Genomic DNA, 23,317 nt, shown 5'->3' on the forward strand with positions numbered 1-23,317 from the left:
CACCAGACAAAATGTATCTTTTAGCCATTTGTGTGTCCCAAAATCACACTGCAGAAACTCAGCTCACGTCTTTCACAGAATCACAGAATGGACTGGGTTGGAAAAGACCCCAGAGACCATCCAGTCCAACCCTTGGTCCAACTCCAGTCCATTGACTAGATCAGGGCACTAAGCGCCATGTCCAATCTCAGTTTAAAAACCTCCAGGCCGGTGAGTCCAGCACCTCCCTGGGCAGCCATTCCAATCCTGACCACTCTCTCTGCACAGAATTGCTTTCTAATCTCCAGCCTCAATTTCCCCTGGCAGAGTTGAAGCCCATGGCCCCTTGTCCTATTGCTGATGCCTGGAGAAGAGCCCAATCCCCACCTGGCTAGAACTGCCCTTCAGGTAGTTCTAGAGAGTGCTGAGCTCACCTCTAAGCCTCCTCTTCTCCAGGCTAAACAAGCCCAGCTCCCTCAGCCTCTCCCCATAGGGCTTGTGTTCAAGTCCCTTCCCCAGTCTTGTTGCTCTTCTCTGGACCTGCTCCAGCACTTCAATCTCTTTCCTGAGCTGAGGGGCCCAGAACTGACCACAATACTCCAGGTGTGGCCTCCCCAGTGCAGAGCACAGGGGAAGGATCACTGCCCTGGTCCTGCTGACCACGCTGGTTTTGATACAGGCCAGGATCCCATTGGCCTTCTTGGCCACCTGGGCACACTGTTGGCTCATGTTGAGCTTCCTGTCCATTAGTCCCCCAGGTCCCTTTCTGCCTGCCTGCTCTCCAGCCACTCTGTGCCCAGCCTGGAGCACTCAGGGGGTTGTTGTGGCCAAAGGGCAGGACCCGGCACTTGCCCTTGTTGAACTTCATCCCATTGTGAATCAGCCCATTGTTCCAGTCTATCCAGACCCCTCTGCAGAGCCCTCCTGCCTTCTTTGCAACCTCCCATCTTGCCACCCGCGGCAGGTTTCATAACATCAAATTTAAACCGAAAAGCAAAAGTCTATACAGTGGGTCTTTTGTGGTTTACATCTGCACATTTAAAAAGCCACCAGAGAACTGTTCTTGCAACAACTGTACCCCTGGCCAGCAGAATCAAAGCAGGAAGACAGGACCTGACCTCGAGACAGCATCTTCCTTGGCGCCTTTTCTTTATTCTTGTCTTTTTCTTCTTTCTCGGTCCCATCTTTCGTGGACTTTTCCTCTTCCTTGTCAGAGGGGCAGCTGACGTGCAACTGAATGATGTCCTGGAACAAAACAAATCAAACCAGGCTGCTCTGAGGCACTTGGACGCTGCCTGGAATCAGCAGCATGGCTGGAGATATCGGCAGCTGAGAAACGGAGGAGATTCAGGTCTCAGACCTGAGACGGAGCAGCATCTCTCCCCACCCTCCTCCCAACGAGAAGCATTTGTGTGCTGGCTGGACTGAAAATGGGTTGATTTTCTTCGTGCATTACAAACCTTTCTCTTTCCCAGCCAGCACGCTCATGATTTGCACTCAGTTTGAGAACAAGCAGATACCAGCCCAGCACAGGGTTCATGTTTTGAATCGCTCTGCTCTGAGAGCCAAGGACACTCTGAGCTCTGCCCACAGGTGTGAGGCAGCGAGGAAGGGGATGGACGGACAGAGCTGGACTGACACCCACACGGAGCAATCACAGTGTTCCAGCCCATTAGCATCCTGCTCATTATTTAAGGAGAGTCGGGACCTTCTGGTTTTGGTTCTTCTGATCTCTCTGGTTCTTCTCTTCGCTCTTTTTGGCGCAGCCGGGGAAGTTTTTGGTTGGGATGTTTAATTCATCCTTTCACCATTTTGCAGAGGCCTCTGAGCCTTTCTGCCTTTCTCCTCTCTTTTCTCTCTCTGGGATCGGCTTTGGGACCAGGTGCCGTTTCCTGGCACTGGCTGCTCAGCGTGTTCATGAGGAATTGCCTTGACTATCTTTTATTTTAATTTTATATATATATTTACTAACAGTGTATCAGCATTTTGTCATTTTATTAAACTGTGTTGATCTCAATCCAAGTTTCTCCCTTTTGATTCCCTCCCTGTTCTGGAGGGTGAGTGACAGGCTGTGTGGTTGTATTGCCAGCTCGGGTGAAACCACAACACTTGTTCAGGCTCTGACGGGACCCTCAACACCATCTGTCGCTGTTGAAAACCCACCTTGCCCGGATCACCTCAGGATCGCAGGCATGTGCTTCCCTGCTCAAAGCTGATAAAATGCTGTTAATTTTGCACTCAGGAGTGTTTGGCCACGGCCAAAGCCCCAGGGCTTTGTGAAGGCCAAGGGTCATTCCATTTTCAGAGGCATAACCTTGCACAACTTGAGTAGTTGTGGGTGCCTCAAAAGCAGCTTCCTGGGGGAAATTCTTGGCTCTCAGAGGCACAAGCGTAGGACAGGACATCGCTTTGAGCAAGATGTGGATATTCCAGGCTTCCCTGCTCCACAGTTTGTCTCATTCTAGGCCTACCTGGGACTCCAGCAACCCATCCACGAACGGGCTAGATGATTCTTCACATACAGCCAAACTCCTGACCAGTTTAAGCTTCGAATTAGACTGGAGAAGGAAAAGAAAGGCTCTAGTTAAGACATCTCGCCCAAAACACACACACTTAATGCTGCTGCATTGCCAAGCCATTCGTGACTCAGCTTGGGATGGCCAAAAAGCGAAGGGGACATGGGAACAGGGCGTACCTTGGCTCTTTTTCTGGCGTGTCCATGACTCGATGTTCGCCTCTGTGGAGAAAAGAGAGAGAAGGTGAGCAGCTCAACCTGAACGTGCACACTGCAAACGGCATCTGCGGCGTAAAGCAGCACAACACCGAAGAAAATGGAAACACGTGCAAAAAGGAAGAGCCGGAGCTCTGTCAGGTCCGAGATGGGCAAAAATGCTTAAGAAACTTCAGGTGGATCACAGAATCCCAGAGTGTCAGGGGTTGGAAGGGACCTGGAAAGCTCACCCAGTGCAATCCCCCCATGGAGCAGGAACACCCAGATGAGGTTACACAGGAACCAGGCGGGTTGGAATGTCTGCAGAGAAGGAGACTCCACAACCCCCTGGGCAGCCTGGGCCAGGCTCTGCCACCCTCACCACGAACAAGTTTCTGCTCAGATTTAAGCGGAACCTCCTGTGTTCCAGTTTGCACCCATTGCCCCTTGTCCTGTCACTGGTTGTCACCAGAAGAGCCTGGCTCCATCCTCCTGACACTCCCCCTTTCCATCTTGATCCCCAGCAATGAGTCCCCCCTCAGTCTCCTCTTGTCCAGCTCCAGAGCCCCAGCTCCCTCAGCCTTTCCTCACACGGGAGATGCTCCACTCCCTCCAGCATCTTGGTGGCTGCGCTGGACTCTCTCCAGCAGTTCCCTGTCCTGCTGGAACTGAGGGGCCACAACTGGACACAATATTCCAGGTGTGGTCTCCCCAGGGCAGAGCAGAGGGGCAGGAGAACCTCTCTGACCTACTGACCACCCCCTTCTAACCCACCCCAGGTCCCATTGGCTTCCTGGCCACAAGGGCCCAGTGCTGGCTCATGGTCACCCTGCTGTCCCCAGGACCCCCAGCTCCCTTTCCCCTACACTGCTCTCTAACAGCTCATTCCCCAACTTACACTGGAACCTGGGCTTGTTCCTGCCCAGATGTAAGACTCTTCACCCAGTTCTTCTGTTTCTGACTATCCTGGTTTCAGCTGGGATGGAGTTAATTTTCCTTCTGGTCTAGTGCTATGTTTTGGGTTTAGTCTGAGAAGAGCGTTGCTAATACACTGATGTTTTGGTTGTTGCCCAGTAGCCAAGGACTTTTCACCTTCCCATGCTCTGCCTGGTGCACGAGGAACCAGGCAAAAGGTGCACGAAACGCCACTTCTAAGTGGGAAAACTAGAACTCTCGTACCATTTCTGGGACGCGAAGGTGGTTCTGACACAGCGGATCACGAGAGACACAGCGCTGCTCTGATTTAAGAGGCACTTGGCAAACTACGGCGTGTTTGTAGGAGAGGGCGCAGACCGCGAAGGGTCGACCCGCGCGTCCGCTCCCTTACCTGCGATTCCTGGCGCACGCTGGCGTCCTCCCCCGTGTCCTTCTCCGCCTCCTCCTTGCTCGGTGACCTGGATACGTATTTGGTTTTGTTCACGGATTCCTCGACCACCTTTTTTTCAGACTCCTTCATTATTTCCAGAGACTCCTGCGTTGTGGTGCTGGTTGACATCTTCAGAGCCCTACGACGCAGCGATGGGCACCTGCGAGGGGACAGAACGGGGTACAAGGGAGTCAGGCCTGGCCACTGGAAATGCCAACAGGCTTCAAGTTGCGCCAGGGGTGGTTTAGATTGGATATTAGGAGAATATTCTTCATGGAAAGGGCTGTTGGGCATTGAACAGGCTGCCCAGGGCAGTGCTGGAGTCACCATCCCTGGAGGGGTTTAAAAGGCGTTTAGACGAGGTTTAGGGATGTGGTTTAGTGCTGGAGTTGGGTGAGGTTATGGTTGGACTTGATGATCCTGAGGGTCTCTTCCAACCGAAATGATTCTAAACCAGAGCCGATGTTTTACAACTTGTTTTATGAATTACTTGGGCAGATACGGCTGAAAAAGAGTCAGACCTCACAGACATTAATCAACTCCTGGCTTTCCATGGCGACTGCTAATATTCATTAACTAATTCAACATCATTCCCCTTTAATTTGTGGAGCTGCTGAACATAGAACATGTATTTGACTCTTATTACAGGTACAGGAATCAGTTCCAGATACAGAAAGCGGTTCCCGGAGCAGCCCTGCAAGAAGCTCCGTGTTGTTGAATCTCTTTCTCAATGCTGTGGATGAGGGGATCGAGAGCACCCTTAGTGTGCAGATGACACCAAACTGGGTGGAGTGTTGATCTGCTGGAGGGTGGGAAGATCACACAGAGGGATCTGGATCCATGGGCTGAGGCCAATAGTCTGAGGTTCAACAACAAGGCATTGAGATGAGGTTCTTAGGGACGTGGTTTAGTGCTGGAGTTGGGCGAGGTTATGGTTGGACTTGATGATCCTGAGGGTCTCTTCCAACTAAAATGATTCTATTTTTACCCCCAAGCCAAGCGCCTCAGTCAAATCTGAGATGAGTAACGGGATCTTTTCTCATCATAGTGCAATGTAACTTCAGCATCACAAGCAGAACATAACCAGTTCTCCCTCTCCTCTTCTAGAAAAGACGACTCGGAGCCACCGAACTGACGTTTGTAGGCTGCCTCCTCCTGACAAAGCACCAACAGCCCTCCAGGATATCTCCCTTCGCATCAAACTCAGAGGAGATACGTGCACTGCTAGTGCTTCTCAATCGCGATGCTTCCGAGAGGAGGTTTCCTTTCGGAATGAATGAATCAGCCCCGCTCCCCCGGGACGGCCGTGGGCGAGGGAGGGGGCGGCACACACGAGCTGCCGTGACAGACAGCGGCTTGCGGAGAAAAGTGGAAGCTCATAGGACTTGGTGGGACTGAGCTGCGCCTTGCCAGGGAGAGGAAAAGGTTGCAGAGAGGCAGCGTTAGGGAAAGCGCAAAAAATCTGTGTTAGAAAAGAGAAGCAGTGCAGGGGAAAGGGACCTGGGGGACAGCAGGGTGACCATGAGCCAGCACTGGGCCCTTGTGGCCAGGAAGCCAATGGGACCTGGGGTGGGTTAGAAGGGGGTGGTCAGTAGGTCAGAGAGGTTCTCCTGCCCCTCTGCTCTGTCCTTGAAAGAAGGGTTTAGTTCAGATACTATCAGGATATACTTGGGGTACATATATATATATACATACATATATATATATACATAAAATATACAGCCATAGCACCCTGAGAATGCCTGATCTCGGAAGCTAAGCAGGGTCGGGCCCGGTCAGTACTTGGATGGGAGACCAGCTGGGAATGCCGGGTGCTGTGGGCTGAGCCAGCACTGGCCCTTGTGGCCAGGAAGCCAATGGTACCTGGGGTGGGTTAGAAGGGGGGGGTCAGTAGGTCAGAGAGGTTCTCCTGCCCCTCTGCTCTGCCCTGGGGAGACCACACCTGGAATCTTGTGTCCAGTTGTGGCCCCCCAGTTCCAGCAGGACAGGGAACTGCTGCAGAGAGTCCAGCGCAGCCACCAAGATGCTGGAGGGAGTGGAGCATCTCCCGTGTGAGGAAAGGCTGAGGGAGCTGGGGCTCTGGAGCTGGACAAGAGGAGACTGAGGGGGGACTCATTCCTGGGGATCAGTATGGAAAGGGGGAGTGCCAGGAGGATGGAGCCAGGCTCTTCTGGTGACAACCAGTGACAGGACAAGGGGCAATGGGTGCAAACTGGAACACAGGAGGTTCCACCTAAATATGAGCAGAAACTTGTTCCTGGTGAGGGTGGCAGAGCCTGGCCCAGGCTGCCCAGGGGGTTGTGGAGTCTCCTTCTCTGCAGACATTCCAACCCGCCTGGTTCCTGTGTAACCTCATCTGGGTGTTCCTGCTCCATGGGGGGATTGCACTGGATGAGCTTTCCAGGTCCCTCCCAACACCTGACACTCTGGGATTCTGTGATAGCGGAGCAACAGAAGGTGGTTGAGCTGCCACTGGTTTGGGTTTGGGTCTGGAGGCTGGTGAGGTGAACAGGCTGGGAGAGGGGTGATGGTGTCAGTGATGCACAATGGGTAGCCAGGGCTGATTTACACCCTGAAGGGGAACACCAAATTCCATCTCTGCCGGCTTCCAGCTACATGCGATTCGCAGCTGCCAAGCCACACCAACGATGGCAGCATCCGCTCCTGGTTAGGCGGGGAATAAAAGCAACAAACTCCTGCATCTCTGGTTTGGATGGATCCAGCAGCAAACTACTGAACACACTCTTCCTGGCCCTGTTTCTCAGAGCACAGACACGCTCCTGTGAGCGAAACGGAGACACACGGCAGCCTGGCTGGATGGACGCTCCTGTTTCAACAGGACAGAGGTGCCTGCGGTAGCTCGTCCCACCATGCAGGAGAGTTTTCAGGAGGGAAGGAACCAAGCGAGTGGGCTTTGCTTCCTCAGTCCCTGTCCAAGCTGTGACCGCAGGAGCAAGTTTGCAGCTCACAGCCTTCAGGCTTTGCAGTTTGCTTTGAAGACAAAGAATCTTGGCTCACTTCCCCTCCCCTTGCTTACTGACCAATTTTTCAGAGGAAAAATCTGACCAGAGACAGCCCAGCATCACTGGAACGGAGTTTCACTATGGAGCTTCGGTGCCAAGAAGAAACCCTGACACAGCCCTAACAGCGGCTTCCTCCATCCTCAGGCTGGTTATAAGATGTAAAGAAAACAGGCTTAGAAACAAAACAGCTCCAATCGGAGTTTAAACGCTCTAAGGGATCAGAAATAAACATCCCGAAGCTACTGTCAGGCAGGTCAGTCCCCACTACGTCGCTCTGATGGACAATGAGAGTCAATTCTGAGCACTGGGAGGTTTGCTGGCGCAACTGGTTAATTAAAACCAACAAACGAGCCTGTGAGAGGGGACGGGGAAAGCAGCGGCCTTCTTCCAGCATCACTTCACCACTCCGTGTGAAAGGCTTTAGTATTAGCATCATATATCACTGAGTAAGCACCTCCTGCAAGGTTAAATGATGATGCTCTCTCGAACAATTTGCTCATTGGCTTCCGCATCGCCCAATCAAAACCGCGGCTCCATGGCAACCGGCTCTGTCACCAGGGGCAACCAGCCAGGTTTGGGGGGGGGGGATGCAGGTTCCCCCTCCTCAGTCCCCTTCCCCAGCTCAGCGTCTGCTGTTGAGAAAGGCTTTTTCACAGGGAAAAGCGGAGGCAGCGCGGTGGGGAGGGCGCTGCAAACTCAAGGCGTTAAAGCCTCCTCGGCGCTTCCTCTGCGCACGCGGGGATCTTCGGGAGACTTGAGTCTTTGCCTTTTCTGCCAGGGCAGAGCAGCTGGGAAGGTTTTTCCATTGTAAAGCACACCTACCAGATGCAACAAGAGGTTGGAGGGAAAGGCTTTGCTAGTCGGACCAAGCAAAGCCACGTGGCTCCTGCATCATCTCCCTCCCAGGCTCCGTTTGGGCTGTTCTGCCTGCACTGATGCTGCTGATGGGGGCAAAGCCAGCACCCCATCCAAAATCTGCAACCTCAGCTTGGAAACAAACAGGTAAAGAGCCTTTTAAGCAAACTGCTGGAAAAACAGCGAGGTTACAGCTCTAGCAAGAACAAGCACCTGGTTCAGTAAGAAAGAACTCAAGAACACCCATAAGCTACAACTTTCAGCCAACAAATCAACCTCTCAAGTCTCCCCATTGAACAGAGGGGTTTAATTCCTCACTACCAAAACTTAGCAAAAGCAAATCAATGAGCAAAAAGCAGGAGGGCAGATGTGTTTGGCCGCACAGGCTCCCGGTGCTTAGTCATCGCTTCAAATCTCCATCTCCACCCCCACATTGCATCAAAGAGGTGGAACGATGATGCGGATGGAAGGGTCTGGCTGCAGGTGGAAAGGGGAGAGACAACCTGATGTGAACAAGGGGACGGGAAACGCTGTTCACTGGGACAGGCGCAGGCAGCGCCGCTGACCGGCACAACAGCCGGTAGGTGTGTTCTGGGGAACAGCTGAACTACCACCGTAGCAGCAGCTCTCAGTTGTGTGGTACATGCATGGATTTCGTGATGTAGAATGTTTCGAGCCACAGGATAATTTCAAGGGGAAGAAAACAACCAAACCCAACCGGTTATTTTGTTACCTCTCTCAATCAATTCAAGCACTAAAATCAGGATAAGCATCAACTCGCTATTACTATACTCCAAGCCTGACACAACCGGTGGCAGTGGTGCCCAAACCATCTTCACGTGGCACACAGGAATCCAATGTGCCAGAACCATAAAGGCGCATTGGCACCCGAGGAAAGAGAGAATTGAAAAGACACGGCGTGCTGAGCCCGTGGGCTTCAAAAAGCCAAACTTCAATAGCCTGACTTGTCCAGCTGGATGCGACTCGGGGGGTTTTCTACCCAGAGCGCTGCTGTCACGGTCCACTGCACCATCACCGAGTCAGCTGTGGAATTTGGGGGCTCGCAGCCAAAGGGAAACACCAAAAGGATAAAGGGGTGTGTTGGTGTTTTTCCCAACGCATTAAAAGTGCTGGTTGGGTGGAGCAGCGGCAGGAAGAGTCGCCATAAGGCTGATGGGGAAACTTGGAGAGCTGAGCCTTTGACACAGTCTCCCACAGCATCCTCACAGCTCAGTTGAGGTGTGGTGTAGGCAATAGAGTAGTGAGGTGGGTTGCAAACTGGCTTAAGGAGAGAAGCCAGAGAGTGGTGGTCAATGGTGCGGAGTCCAGTTGGAGGCCAGTATCTAGTGCAGTGCCTCAGGGGTCAGTACTGGGGCCAATATTATTCAATATATTCATTAACGATTTAGATGAGGGAATAGAGTGACTGTCAGCAAGTTTGCTGGTGACACCAAGCTGGAGCAGTGGTGACACTGGAAGCTGTGCTGCCATCAGAGACCTGGACAGGCTGGAGAGCTGGGCGGGGAATAACCTGATGAAATTTAACAAGGGAAAGTGTAGAGTCCTGCATCTGGGCAGGAACAACCCCAGGTTCCAGTATAGGTTGGGAAATTACATATTAGAGAGCAGTGTAGGGGAAAGGGAGCTGGGGGTCCTGGGGACAGCAGGGTGAGCATGAGCCAGCACTGGCCCTTGTGGCCAGGAAGCCAATGGGACCTGGGGTGGGTTAGAAGGGGGGGGTCAGTAGGTCAGAGAGGTTCTCCTGCCCCTCTGCTCTGCCCTGGGGAGACCACACCTGGAATATTGTGTCCAGTTGTGGCCCCTCAGTTCCAGCAGGACAGGGAACTGCTGCAGAGAGTCCAGCGCAGCCACCAAGATGCTGGAGGGAGTGGAGCATCTCCCGTGTGAGGAAAGGCTGAGGGAGCTGGGGCTCTTTAGTTTGGAGAAGAGGAGACTAAGGGGGGACCTCATTAATGTTTATAAATATATAAAGGGTGAGTGCCATGAGGATGGAGCCAGGCTCTTCTGGGTGGCAAACAATGACAGGACAAGAGAGATGGGTGTCAAGCTGGAACACAAGAGGTTCCACTTAAATTTGAGAAAAAACTTCTTCTCAGTGAGGGTGGCAGAGCCTGGCCCAGGCTGCCCAGGGGGTTGTGGAGTCTCCTTCTGTGCAGACATTCCAACCCGCCTGGTTCCTGTGTAACCTCATCTGGGTGTTCCTGCTCCATGGGGGGATTGGACTGGATGATCTTTTGAGGTCCCTTCCAACCCCAAACATACTGTGCTACTGTGATGCGGTGGGAGATGGTTTCTCTGGGGTCCCCTGGGCAGAAGGGTGGGATAAGAAAAGAGAAGCGTGAGATGAGAAGCTCCCCATCCAAAAGTTCTTTCCCTTCTCCGTTTCGCAGCGCTTTCTCCTCTCCCCATCTATTCCTGTCCTCATCCCAAGCGCAGGGAACTGCTCCCGTGACGTCAAAGCGGTTTCCCAGCAACAATTAAGAGGGTTGGCCACCACGGGGGTTTCCTCAAAAGCAAGCGAGGAATTATCCACCTCCTTTCCACAGTGTCAAGACTCAATAGGGCAGCACTGAGCAGGAACCTCTGTTAACCCTTCGGCGCCCGGAGGAAAACCCGGCGCTGCTCCCGCCGACGCGCGGCCTCATTCTTTCAGAGAACCCCATGCAGAATTCCTTCCGCCTCGCCCCATCCGTAATGAAATACAGGAGACATCTGCAGATAGAGAGGTGGCAACACGCTCAGCAAAAAGGCACAACGTTAGAAATAGTTCTTAACGCCTTGCTGGCACCTTCCTGTTGTGCCCGTGCCAGAGCGAGGGATCCCCAGCCCAGCTCGCTATTCCCAATGCTCAAACTTCACTAATCAGACCCAAAGCATCGCAGCTCTTCCTTGGGAAGAAGGAAAAGAGTCGGGCTGCTCTTTATATTCATTTTTCTATTTTCAAGATGCTCCTTCTGCTACCGCGCTGGCAGAGGACACGGAGCCACTTGTCACCAAATACAAGTCACTGGGGCTGGTTTCCAGGTGGGATCCAGAAATTAGTTTGATCGCTGCAGCTGCTGTTTGCAGAGTCTCGAGCCACAGGTGATGCTTCCAGTTTAAATAAGCATTTAAAGACACTAAGGAAAGGGAAAACCAGGTCTGATGCACCTGAGGGAAGATCCTGCAGCGCGGTAACTGCACCTCCAGCCCAAGAAACCCAGCTCCTAGCACTGAATCTCAAACGAACGGAGCATCACTTCCAGTGCTTTGATTTTTAGGCAGGACTGGATGATTAATGTGTGGGAAGGATTTGAAGGCTATCTAAACTCCTGATTCCACTAAAACCAAGCCAAGCGCAGCGATGGGTTTAAAATAGTTTAAAACCGGGGTTAATACATCCGTGAACACAAATACAGTCCTGCAGAACACGGAACTGCGTGAGGTAGCCTGGAAACGTCATATGGCCCATAGCCAATTAACCAGGCAACATTTCTCATCAACTAGCCAGCTTTGATCAGGTAAATCCTTTAAAGTGCAACCCGGCAAAGGAACGGGAAGTATTTTGGCGCTGCAAAGTGATGAGAAGCGACGCAGCGGCATAGAGAGCAGGGCGAGAGAGGAGGAGAACCCCTGAGACCGTCACGGGAACTCCTTAATGACACGGCTGCTTATCGGGGATTCCCCCGCGCCGGTGGGTGCGACTCCGGCGTCGCAAAACGAGGTAAAAACACACGTCTTGAATGGGATCACAGAGCCACATATTCATTACTGCACCATTTTAAATTAACCCCATCAAGCAGCTGTCGCTTGAACGGTGGCAGGTCCCCCATCCCCAAAACACTTGCATTTATACACTGTATGTTGCAGTGGGGACATAGGGAGAGGAAGTCAACCCTCCTCAAGCCAAAAATAATTGAAGATCTAGTCTAGAAATAAACTCACCGTGGCGGTTGTGTGCTCTCGGCAGGTCATCTGTTCCCCGATCTCAACGCAGACCTCATTGTCACAACCGCTTGAAGAGGAATTTTGCCCAAATCATCCTGCTCCTTCGGGGCCAGCTCTCCACCCCGAACGAGACGCCAGCGATTTTCGCTGCTGCTCCAGCGAGCTAATTGCTCCGACAAGCGGCTCGGAAGCAAAGCAGAGCCCAGCTGTTCGGAGGATGTCATCGAGAGCTCTGCCAATAGCCACATGCGCACCCCCTCCTGCTCTCATTCAAACACTTCCATGGAGCTGCCTCCACGCCGCCCTGAAAAGGCTTTAAAGACGCAGCCCCCGTTCCCCGCCAGCAACTTGAGGCAGTGCAGGAGCAAAGAGGTGCCACGGTATCACGGCATCTTCCAGAGGACGGCCGGCGCGTTGCGGAACGTCCCACCTGCGCACAGGTAGGTCGTGGGCAGCCTCGCGTCACTGCGATGTTTCCAAGGGGTCCGTTAATGGTTTAATTGGGTTTTTTTCTTGCTCGTTTACTAGTGATGAAATGCTGACAGATGCACGGAACGAGATGCAAATCACAGAATTCTTTCTGGACTAGAGGATGATGATAGGGGTTTATTAATCATAGAATGATTTTGGTTGGAAGAGACGCTCAGGATCATCAATGCAACCATAACCCAACTCCAGCACTAAACCACGTCCCTAAACCTCGTCTAAACGCCTTTTAAACCCCTCCAGGGATGGTGACTCCAGCACTGCCCTGGGCAGCATGTTCAATGCCCAATAGCCCTTTCCTTGAAGAATTTCTTCCCAATATCCATTTTAAACCTCTCCTGGTGCAACTTGAAGCCGTTTCCTCTTGTTTTATCACTTGGGAGCACAGACCAACCCCCTCCATGCCCCAAGCTCCAAGTTGTATCCAGGTGTCTGTCCAAGGAAACAGAACCACGATCTCCACGCGGTGCCAGCCAGTTCCCCCCTTTTGAACTCATTATTGTGTGGTTGTTCATTCCCAACACCCAGGCAGGTCCCTGAGCTTCAAACCCGGACTTCTGAGCCCTGAAGAAGGTACTTGACCAACAAAGAAGTGATAGAGTTCAAGTCCACGGGCAGTGCTCCAACACACCTTGCACAGGCCAAGGGTCTTTGCTCCACAGATCCTTAAAATCGCCAAACCCCCCTAGTGGAACCAGCAGCGTTCTGCTGCATTTCAATCCAATTTAAAGACAGTGGCTGGCAGGCTCTACTCTGTGTAAGGAACGTTTAACGAAGGAACGTTGGTTTTACAAAACCGAGGAGCTGGTGCCTGATCCCAGTTGGGGGGAATGAGACACATCAGACTATGAATCCTTAATGTAAAACAAAGTCTCTTCAACTAATCCGGGGATGCGAATTGACGCCTGTATTTACAAGTTAATCTGGGAGGACGGGCGGCCAAAGAGCCAGGAATCCATATTTTAAATAGATCGGTAAGGGGAAGGGTGTTGTTAGAATGAGGTGAATGAGATGGGTAAACTGAGGCAGGGTCGGGGGGTCTGTAAACCCTGCAGTACCAACCACTGGGGAACAGGGGAGGGAATTTGTGGCGGGATTTGGGGGATATAAGTGGGGTTTTTGCGCTATTCTATATGCCGACCTGTAGGTAAAACACCCCATCTTGCAAAATTGTGAATAAAATCTGCTTTGCTGAGAGACCCTACTGGGCCTTTTCTATTGGCAAGATGATTGTTTTCTTCTCTCCGGAGCCTGGCAATGGCAAGATTAATACTATAAAAGAAGGGAACTTAGGATGCTGTTCTTCCCTTCTCCCAGACCTTCCCGTTTCCAAAGCAGCCCACCCTAAGCACCCAAGCACACACCACGAGCTCAGGACCCCCTGCTGAACCCACTGTCAGTTCCCACCATTGATGCTAACGCAGAACGAAAAGCAGCTCCGCACCGTTTGCTCGGGTACCGCGTGTGCGCAGTGAAACCGGGTCAGGGAAAACTGGGCACGGAAATGGCAGCAGCTCCGGGTGTTGTCTGTGCCCAACACCAGGACATCGCCGAGCAACAAAGCTTGGAGTCTGCTTCGGTTTCTGACACCGTGCTCCGCACGTGCCCGCACACACACGCGTGGAGCTGCAAGGCTGGACCTCCAGGAAGTAATAAAGCATTTTGGTTTAAAAAGGAACCTTCCCTTCGAATCTGGAGCAGCGGAGGGTGTGTTATCATGGCAACCATCCCCTCCCCGTCCGCCCCAGCGAGGAGAGCGTTAAACACGCAGAGAGGCGAGTGACCCCGTGCTGGCACGGGCTGCAAGCAAAGCCCATCGGCCCCTCCAGCCCCTCTCAGCGCCGCGGCCGGCGCATTTGACATGAACCAAATCTGTCAATGGCTCAAGACAGACACGTGGGCAGTAACGAGCGGTGGAAAAAACGTAGCGCGCGCGCTCCATTCAGCTCCGAACGCTGATAAATAATTCAGGAGGAGAAATGCCGCAATACAGAGCGCAGCGCCGTTTAAAAATAGAACATGCGCCGATGCCAGAGGAACGGGGGGAGAATCAAAGAGGGGTGGTGTGAACTACAGCATGCGTGTCCACAACGCGGGCAGCCCGTGGGTGCCGCAGCACCCCAGCTCTGCGGACTGAGCCCAGCACGTGTCGAGCTGTTTACCCTTTCAATTGGGAATCCAACCAGTTCTGATGATGATGAGCTTGTCAAGCAGGGCTGCCCCTCCTGGATCGGAGCCCAAAAAGAGAGGCGGCGGAGCCAGCGCTGGGTGGGAAGACGCGGGGACTTGGGATCAGAGACGTTCAGCTCGGAGGACTTAGTTGGTACAATCTGTTTTCTATTGGGGGGTGAAGGTGGAACGAGCGCCAGCTGTTTCTAATGGGACAATTAAAGCCTTTTCTCTATCCAGCTGTTCTAAATCCAGTTCTCTTAAATTCAGGCATCGATCGTAACATGGCAAACTGTCCAACCATCTCCATCCCACAAAATAGATGTAATAGACAAAAATATATGAATATACTATACGAACACCACCACCCTGGTAGGCAACAACATACTGTTCTCTCCACATTCCACCACCTTTCTTGCACTAAAAACCATGTGTTAAACACCAAACACTTTGCTAACCTAAAAGATTCAGCTGTCTTAAGACGTCTTGAGGTAGGTGTAACATGACACAAACCGCTCGCTTGTGAAGAAGAATGACACCGGTTTCCCAAGTACTTCCCAGATAGGAAACACCGCTAAGAAGAAAATACAGTACATTTTTGATAGGGAAAATTAAAATGCTATTAGGTACGGTTAATTCAAAACCTAATGAATGCGCACACAGAGGCGGCTTTCCATCAATATTTTGGGATTCCCCCCCCAGCCGGCTGCTATTTCTGGAAAGCAAGTCATGGGACTGTATGTTATGAAAGGAAGATGGGATGGAAGGAGTCCAACCAATCTTCCATACATTATCAGACTTGCAGTTATGACAAGAATAAATCTCCCAACGGCATCGGAATCTCCAATCGCAAAGTTTTGCGCATTATGATGGGCACCTGAAGTAAATCCCATTTACATATGTTAAAAAGCCATTTATGCCTCTGCCCCTTGCTCGGTCGAGGTCATAGGGGGTGCCAACTTTTCCTCCAGCACCCCAAATGGAGAATTTCCTGGATAAAACCCCTTCTGCTAAGTGAGCAGATCAAAGAGAAGCTATTAATGCTCCCGCTAGTGGCAAGACAGAACCATGACACCCATCCTCAGCGCAGAACCCGGCCACCAGACATCAATCGTCATTTATTCACGTCGTTATGTCGGTACAACCCCCAGCACAGAGTCGCTTATGGGCCGGAGGTTTCGTTATCAGAGGAGCTTGTTCCCACAGGCATCAGATTGAGTGTATTTGTACCAATAAAAGCCCCGATATCACACAACAGGGCAGAATCGCTCCCCCTGCACCAGCACAAAACCAAGTGCTAAAACCCCATAAACACATCACATGCAAAAGCTGAGGGTTTTGCCAGTTTTGGGGGAGCTAAAGCCGCCCAAAAGAGGAGATACACAAAACACCTTCTGTGATAAAGCGGCTCTTGTGTCTAAACTCGGCTCGGGAGAAAATCAGTTTCTCAAAGCAACAGAAAGATTTAAAAACTTCATTAAATAAATCCAAGCGAGCTGCTATAAAGAGCAGACTGCATCTGCCCACACCCGATAATCATCGCTGAAATTCACTGGGAGGCAGCAGTGACTCAGCCTGCGGTACAGAGACAGCTTGTGCTCCCACTACATAATGAAACCGGGCTCGATACGAAACCATAAATCCGCATGCGCCCCGTTGACAACAGACATGCCGGGGAATCCCGGCGCTGGCAGACAGGAGTCATGAGCCCTTCCTCTTGCTGTGCCCACGCTCGGGCACAGCAACAGCGCCGCAGCAGCGCATCTCACCTCGGCTTCGATCCGGGACGCAGGTCACATCATCCTGGGTTTAAATAGGGCTGAGAAATCAAGAGAATGTTCAAGAAAAGATGGAGGAGAGCGTGGTGTATTTGAGGGAGGAGGGGGGGGAAAGGCTGGTTCTCAACTACATCCCACCATCCTTTCAAATGTCAGCTCCAGCTCTTAAGAAAAGACATTCTAAGCAATTCGCGTGTTGCACAGGATGCAAGAGGCCACGGTCTGCTCTAAAATGCACCGTGTTCTGGCGAGCTGCTGGCCAGATTTAGAAGTATCTGCTTCTCCCAGCTCAATGACTGCAGCTCCTACCCCAAACCAGCAACAAACACCCAAGAAGAAATCTGACCGAACTAATTAGCTCCTTTAATTGCACTCTGCTGAATGGGCTACCAGCCTTGACCCTCACAGGTCAGACAGCTGCAGCTCAAAGCAGCGTTTGACCACATTATATATCTCTGAATTGAGAGGAATACAGAATATAACTTCTCAGTCTTGATCGTAGGAAGGTTGAAGCAAATGAAGCTACTAAGACTCAGCCAAAGAGGAGGGTGACGCTACAAACCGCTGTCTGATATTGTTAAATCAAGCCAGGTTTTGTTCTGTTCCTCACTCCAACCGTCCCCGAGGAACCACTGGACAAAGACTGCGATGCCCTAAGGGGTCAAGTGGCCCCGTAACCTCCTCACGTCCAGGGCACCAGTCCCCATTCACAAGCAGGCAGAGAGATAAGGGAATGGCCCATATCCAAGTGAGGTTTCCCCTTCACAAGTGGCAGGAATTGATTTGGGAGCCTTAATCCAGCTCCTCAAGAGCCGGGTGGCATCTCCAGCAACGCGTCGCCATGGAGAACAACCTGTTGAAAGGCATCCTCACCTGTGCAAACCCTGCAGCAGGGGATCGCTATCCACAGGCCTTCTCGCCCACCTGTTGCTCTCCCTCCTCGGCCTCTCGCAAGTACAAAGTGTGCTGGAAACACAGGGGCAGCTCTTGCGGCAGCCAGGCTGGAGCAAACCGAGGGGATTTCTACTTTAGTTTTAATTAATAAGCACAAGCTGCAGGACACATCTCCAGCAGAAAACAAAACCCGGCAAGAAACGCTCCGACAGCTCCTCAGAGGAGCAGAATGGGGAGGAGAAGCAGGAGAGAAACACCGGAGCGGTGCTGGGCAGCCCGCGGCACAACCCCGGTGTCGCCGTCACCCCCACGGCAGCGACCCACCGAAGGCTCGTACAAACCAACACCCGCAGCTTCGGGACGGCGTGGGGGTGCGAACCCGCCCCGCACCGCCACCGCCACCGCCGAGGCGGCGGGCACCGAGCGCTCCCCCGGGACTCACCGCTCGGATCTCCAGGGCCGCGGGCCCGCGGGGGCGACACCGCAAGCGGGATCCCCGGGGGCATCGCCACAACCCGCCCCGCGCTCCGGCCCCGACCCGCCGCCCGCCCCCGCGCACTTACCGGGCCGGGCCCTGCGCCGCGGGGCCGCCGCCGCCGCCGCCGCCACCACCCCGGGCCGGGCCGGGCCTGGGCCAGCGCGGGCCGCCCGGGCGGGGCGGCGGGCGGACGGGGGGACAGGATGGGGGGGAAGGGGCGGCCGGAACGGGGAGAAAAGGGGAAGAAACGGGAAAAAAAAAAAAAAAAAGGAAAAAAAAAAAGGGGGGGGGAGGGGGGAAAAAAAAGGAAAGAAGCGGGCGGGCCCCTCCCCCGCCGGGCGTGCGCGCTGCGTCACTGCTCCGTGCGCGATGCGTCACCAGAGCGCGCCCGTTGTCGTGGCAACCGGCCGGACGCGGCGCCTCGGGAAGGCGGGAGGGGCGCGGCAGCGACCCCTGGTGTGGTGGAGGTGGCAGCGGGGAGTGGGGACGTTCCCGCCATTCGGGGGTAAGGCTCCACCCCCGAGGCCGCGCCCCCTCGGGGTGCCCCGCCCCTGGGGAGCCCCGTGTCACACAAGCACACAGTCACAGAATGTCAGGGATTGAAGGGACCTGGAAAGCTCATCCAGTGCAATCCCCCCATGGAGCAGGAACACCCAGATGAGGTTACACAGGAACCAGGCGGGTTGGAATGTCTGCAGAGAAGGAGACTCCACAACCCCCTGGGCAGCCTGGGCCAGGCTCTGCCACCCTCACCAGGAACCAGTTTCTGCTCATATTTAAGTGGAACCTCCTGTGTTCCAGTTTGCACCCATTGCCCCTTGTCCTGTCACTGGTTGTCACCAGAAGAGCCTGGCTCCATCCTCGTGACACTCCCCCTTTCCATCTTGATCCCCAGGAATGAGTCCCCCCTCAGTCTCCTCTTGTCCAGCTCCAGAGCCCCAGCTCCCTCAGCCTTTCCTCACACGGGAGATGCTCCACTCCCTCCAGCATCTTGGTGGCTGCGCTGGACTCTCTGCAGCAGTTCCCTGTCCTGCTGGAACTGAGGGGCCACAACTGGACACAAGATTCCAGTTGCATTCTTGGTCCCAGACAACCTGCCTTGGCCAAGGGAACACACCCCAGGAGTGGGCACCCAGGCAGGTGGCAGTGCTCCCTGCGCACGACGTGAGCCCCCCGGGGCAACAGGGGCTGCCCAGAGCGTGGTGCAGGACACCACCATGTTGCGGTGCGGGACCCTGGGAATGGGGCTCCCTAGGGGTGGTGTGAGACCCTCAGTTCAAGCCCCAGCCCCCGGGCAGCCTCTGCCAAGCGGGGGCACCATCCACCCTTGTCCACGTTAACCTGGCTACCCCGTGCCCGGCAGACACTCCGGCGGGATCACAGGGGCGTTTATCTTGTCCTGGATCAGCCAATATTTGTGGCCACGTCAGGAGAACGAGCCCATCCTCACTCTGCTCCCGCGGAGTCCAGCGCTGCCGTCCTGCCGCCACACTCCGCTCTCCCAGCCCCGGCGCCGCTGTCCCAGTTTAACTCCGACTTATCGGGCGGCCGGAGGAACGCTGTGTGCTTGAGACCCCCAGGTTGTCACATCTGGCACTGGAGATGACAGCCATGGTGGCTTTCCTGCTCCTGAGCCTTCTGAGGATGGCGGCTCCCAAAGGCGTGTGGTGCCCATCCTGCGGGCTGGCCGACCTGGCCCCCAGCGTGCAGCGGGACGTCCTCATCGCGCTGGCCAAGCAGAGCATCCTCTCCAAGCTCCATCTGCCGGACAAGCCCAACATCACGCAGCCCACGTCCAGACGGGCCCCGCTGACCGCTCTCCGCAGGCTGCGTGTGCAGCGCACCGACACGGCCGCCCCGCCGGGGATGCCCCGTGATGGCCACGTCCTACGTCCCGGGGTGGGCGTGCAGGAATACGAGATCTTGAGCTTTGCTGAGGCAGGTCTGTACAGACCCCACGTCCCATGGGCACGGTGGGTTGGGCCCTGAGGTTGGGGGGCACAGGGGGAAAGTGGGAAGATTTCCTCGGCTGCATGAACATTTCTAAAGCTTTGCATGAGGGCATCACGCTCCCGTGAGCAATGCCAGGCTGGAACGACTAGGAATGAGAAGCTCCATATCCAGAACCTTTGCATCCACACCCCGATCTTATCTCAACCAGCCACCCCTTGCCACGGGCAGGGAAAACACCACCGAGGCTCTTGGACCCTCTCATTTCCATGTGGGACGCGTTGGGGCGAGGTGGTGGGCGCAGGAGCAAAGGCGGATGGCTGGGATATATGCAATTTGATGGCCATTTCTGTTGAAGCCTCCCCATTTGTGTTAGAGGTGGAGGGGTCAGATAGCCATGTTTTTCAAAACGTGTTTTTAAGCCTAGATTCCCTTTAGCTCACAGCGTTTGGACTTAGGCTCCAAAGCCCATCTGCTTCCTGCACTCGGCCGTGTCTCTGCTTCCTACGCAAAGCCGTGGGTTTTGTGTAGGAACGAGAATCAGCTCCAGAATCAACTCCAGAATCAGCTGCATTGCTGGAGGGACAGGGCTCTCCAAGGCGTGCTCAGGAGTCCTGATGGGTGTCACTAGAAAAACAGTGTCCCATACCCCTCACTTCTCCCAGATAGATACAGCCGCCTTTGGAAAGAAGCAGAATTGCTGCTCCGCCCTGCAGAGCATCCTTGTGCATCGTTGCTTTGCCCAGCCCAAGCTGCTGCTTGGTGAGGTTTGCAGGGCACACACAGTCACAGAATCCCAGAGTGGATCCCAGGGGTTGGAAGGACCTGGAAAGCTCACCCAGTGCAATCCCCCCATGGAGCAGGAACACCCAGATGAGGTTACACAGGAACCAGGCGGGTTGGAATGTCTGCACAGAAGGAGACTCCACAACCCCCTGGGCAGCCTGGGCCAGGCTCTGCCACCCTCACCACGAACAAGTTTCTGCTCAGATTTAAGTGGAACCTCCTGTGTTCCAGTTTGCACCCATTGCCCCTTGTCCTGTCACTGGTTGTCACCAGAAGAGCCTGGCTCCATCCTCCTGACACTCCCCCTTTCCATCTTGATCCCCAGGAATGAGTCCCCCCTCAGTCTCCTCTTGTCCAGCTCCAGAGCCCCAGCTCCCTCAGCCTTTCCTCACATGGGAGATGCTCTGCTCCCTCCGTCATCTTTGTGTCTCTGCGCTGGACTCTTTCAATCAATTCCCTGTCCTCCTTGGTTTGCATGGCTGCTGTGGGATAGCGAGGGCTTGCCACGTCCTTGAAGACCCCTGGGAACAATGCTCCTCCGCAGTACATTGTGTTCCGGTACACGAGGACAATAGGGAGCTGTCTCCTGGCTCAGTGGAGCGTCTGCTGGAAGCAGAAGAGCTGGCGTGGGCCACGGGGCTGAGCTCAGGCTGCGGCCTCGCCGCGCTGTGCCAGACCGCGGGGTTGTGCCGAGGAGCCCAGCGCTGCTCTCGCGGTCCCCGGCAGCCTTTCCTTGGCGAGGAGGAGAGCGGCTCTGCAGCCCCAGCAGCAGCAAGGGTGGGACGTGCTGGAGCAGGCGCTTGTTCCAGCAGAGATAGTCCTGGAGGTGCAAACCAGCGTGACTTGTCACGGACAAACGACATAGACCAAGCTCTTAAGTACAAACAGCAGTCTCCATTTATTGCCACAAATGCCTTTTTATATAGTCTTTACCAGCTCATGTCTTTTTGCTGTAATAGTAACATGTCACTGGCCAATTTTGGCTGACGTCAATGTTTTACTCCCTTCTTTCTCACGGGTACACCTTAATATCTCCAGATACTCCTTTACTCCCATCTTTCTCACAGGTAGGCCTTAATATCATCAAGGCTAATTTCTGTTTCCATACCCCTCGCCATAGTTTCCCACAGCGACTGTCTTAAATACAAGGCTGGTTTACACAGCCAGATAACCTGCTCCAGAACCCGCAGCAGCTTCACTGGCAAGGCGGGTGGAGGTGGAACCAAACCAGGTTCAGCATCAGCCCAGATGTTGCCACTTTAGAGCAGCATAAGGAGGACAAGCAGCAGCGCAGGGAAGGGGCAGCCCCTCAGCACCTCCATGTACTGTTTGGCTTTGACATCCCACCCATTTGGTGGCCTTCAGCTGGGGGAGCCCCATCATCCTCCCTTCAGCTCCTGACTCTGCTTTCGGTTCTGTGCGCAGGGTCCTTCACCTCCCGCAGCGTTCGCCTGCATTTCCGCTTCACTCGGGAGCTGGCTGGGAGTACCGAAATCCTCCAAGCCACCCTCTACCTGTTCTGGGTGGCCCGCGGCCCTGGGACGCGTCCTGTCACTGTCAGACTCTTGCAGTCAGATCCAACGGGGCTCAACGTGACGGTGGCCAACGAGACACAGCTGGAGGTGCCGAGGGCTGGCTGGGCCACGCTGGACGTGGGCCGGGCCATCCAGAGCCTCTTTGGCCGAGGGAGCCAAAGGCTCACGGTGGAGCTGGAGATGCTGGAGGACTGGGGGGCTCCCCTCCTGCTTGGCCACAGTGATTCCCACTGGCCATTTGTGGCAGCCCGGGCGCGGGACAGGATGCCCCACCGAGTGCAGCGGCGCGGCATCGATTGCGGCGCGGACTCTCGGATGTGCTGCCGCAAGGAATTCTTCGTGGACTTCAAGGAGATCGGCTGGGAGGACTGGATCATCCAGCCGGAGGGATATCACATGAACTACTGCGCGGGCCTCTGCCCCCTGCACATGGCTGGCATCCCCGGCCTCGCCGCCTCCTTCCACACAGCCGTCCTCAACCTCATCAAAGCCAACAACGCGGACGCGGCCGTGGACTCCTGCTGCGTCCCCACGCAGCGTCGCCCCCTCTCTCTGCTCTACTATGACCGCGACAGCAACATCGTCAAGACCGACATCCCCGACATGATTGTGGATGCCTGCGGTTGTACCTGACCGGCTCCCCTCCTCCCGGCCCCGCTCTGGCAGTGCGAGACCTGGCAAGCTGCTGAGAGATGGGAACCCTGCCGAGGTGTTTTCTCCTCCTGAGGATGAAGTATCAAGGGTGATGCTGACTCTGCAAGTCCTCTCCTCCCTCCCGGCTCTTTCCCCCCTTCAGATCTGCCCATGGATTCCTCTCTGCTCATGAGCCACAGGCTCGGAGACGCATTCCTGATGGACGCCAGACCCTCTACCTGCAGAGCATGACTTCCCGGGCATGTCCGGGCAGCACCAGCTCGCCCGGCCGCTGGTCCCAGGAACATGTGCTCTTCAGGTAATGGGTTCCAGCAGCGGCCACATCAGGGTGCTGGGGAGACAGGAGCTGAAAAGATGCTGGGGGTGGGGAGGTGTCGTGGTTTCACCCGAGCTGGCAATACAACCACGCAGCCACTCACTCACCCCTCACACACTCCCCCAGTAGGGGAGAGAACCAAAAGGGAAGGGAGAAACTTGGATTAAGATCAACACAGCTTAATAAAATAACAAAATACTAATACGCTACTAGTAAATATATATATAAAATAGAAATAAAAGATGCACAATGCAATTCCCTATGAACTCTGGCCACAACTGAGCAGCCGGTCCCAGCAAACCACACGTGGCCCAAAGAGCCGATCCCAGAGAGAGAAAACAGTGGAGAAAGGCAGAAAGGCTCAGAGGCCTCTGCAAAATGGTAAAAGCC

The 23,317-nt window shown here is 54.3% G+C and overlaps 2 protein-coding genes across 8 annotated transcripts in view; one reads left to right on the plus strand and one right to left on the minus strand.

The window, feature by feature from the left end:
* The window catches only part of R3HDM2 (R3H domain containing 2), a 34,346-nt gene extending 16,436 nt beyond the window's left edge, over nucleotides 1–17,910 (minus strand). For 3 of the 7 annotated variants that reach the window (XM_065043580.1, XM_065043578.1, XM_065043579.1), the window contains exons 1-5: nucleotides 17,188–17,280; nucleotides 4,017–4,215; nucleotides 2,675–2,716; nucleotides 2,451–2,537; nucleotides 1,098–1,224 (exon numbers count right to left, since the gene is read on the minus strand). In XM_065043580.1, coding sequence (XP_064899652.1) covers nucleotides 1,098–1,224; nucleotides 2,451–2,537; nucleotides 2,675–2,716; nucleotides 4,017–4,184 — 424 coding nt within the window. In that variant the 5' untranslated portion in view covers nucleotides 4,185–4,215; nucleotides 17,188–17,280. Of the gene's footprint in view, nucleotides 1–1,097; nucleotides 1,225–2,450; nucleotides 2,538–2,674; nucleotides 2,717–4,016; nucleotides 4,216–11,878; nucleotides 12,030–17,187; nucleotides 17,316–17,650; nucleotides 17,670–17,771 lie in introns of those variants that run through there. The other 4 variants (XM_065043575.1, XM_065043574.1, XM_065043577.1 and 1 more) reach the window with 4 other exon arrangements.
* Nucleotides 17,911–19,159: 1,249 nt separating this feature from the next.
* Nucleotides 19,160–23,317, plus strand: LOC102098026 (inhibin beta C chain-like). The gene is made up of 2 exons (XM_013371035.3): nucleotides 19,160–19,628; nucleotides 21,848–23,317. Exons 1-2 carry the CDS (start codon nucleotides 19,289–19,291, stop codon nucleotides 22,588–22,590), a joined length of 1,083 nt encoding a protein of 360 aa, XP_013226489.2. The 5' UTR covers nucleotides 19,160–19,288; the 3' UTR covers nucleotides 22,591–23,317.

Source organism: Columba livia, chromosome 29, assembly GCF_036013475.1.
Source record: "Columba livia isolate bColLiv1 breed racing homer chromosome 29, bColLiv1.pat.W.v2, whole genome shotgun sequence".
In the NCBI taxonomy this organism is placed as follows: domain Eukaryota; kingdom Metazoa; phylum Chordata; class Aves; order Columbiformes; family Columbidae; genus Columba; species Columba livia.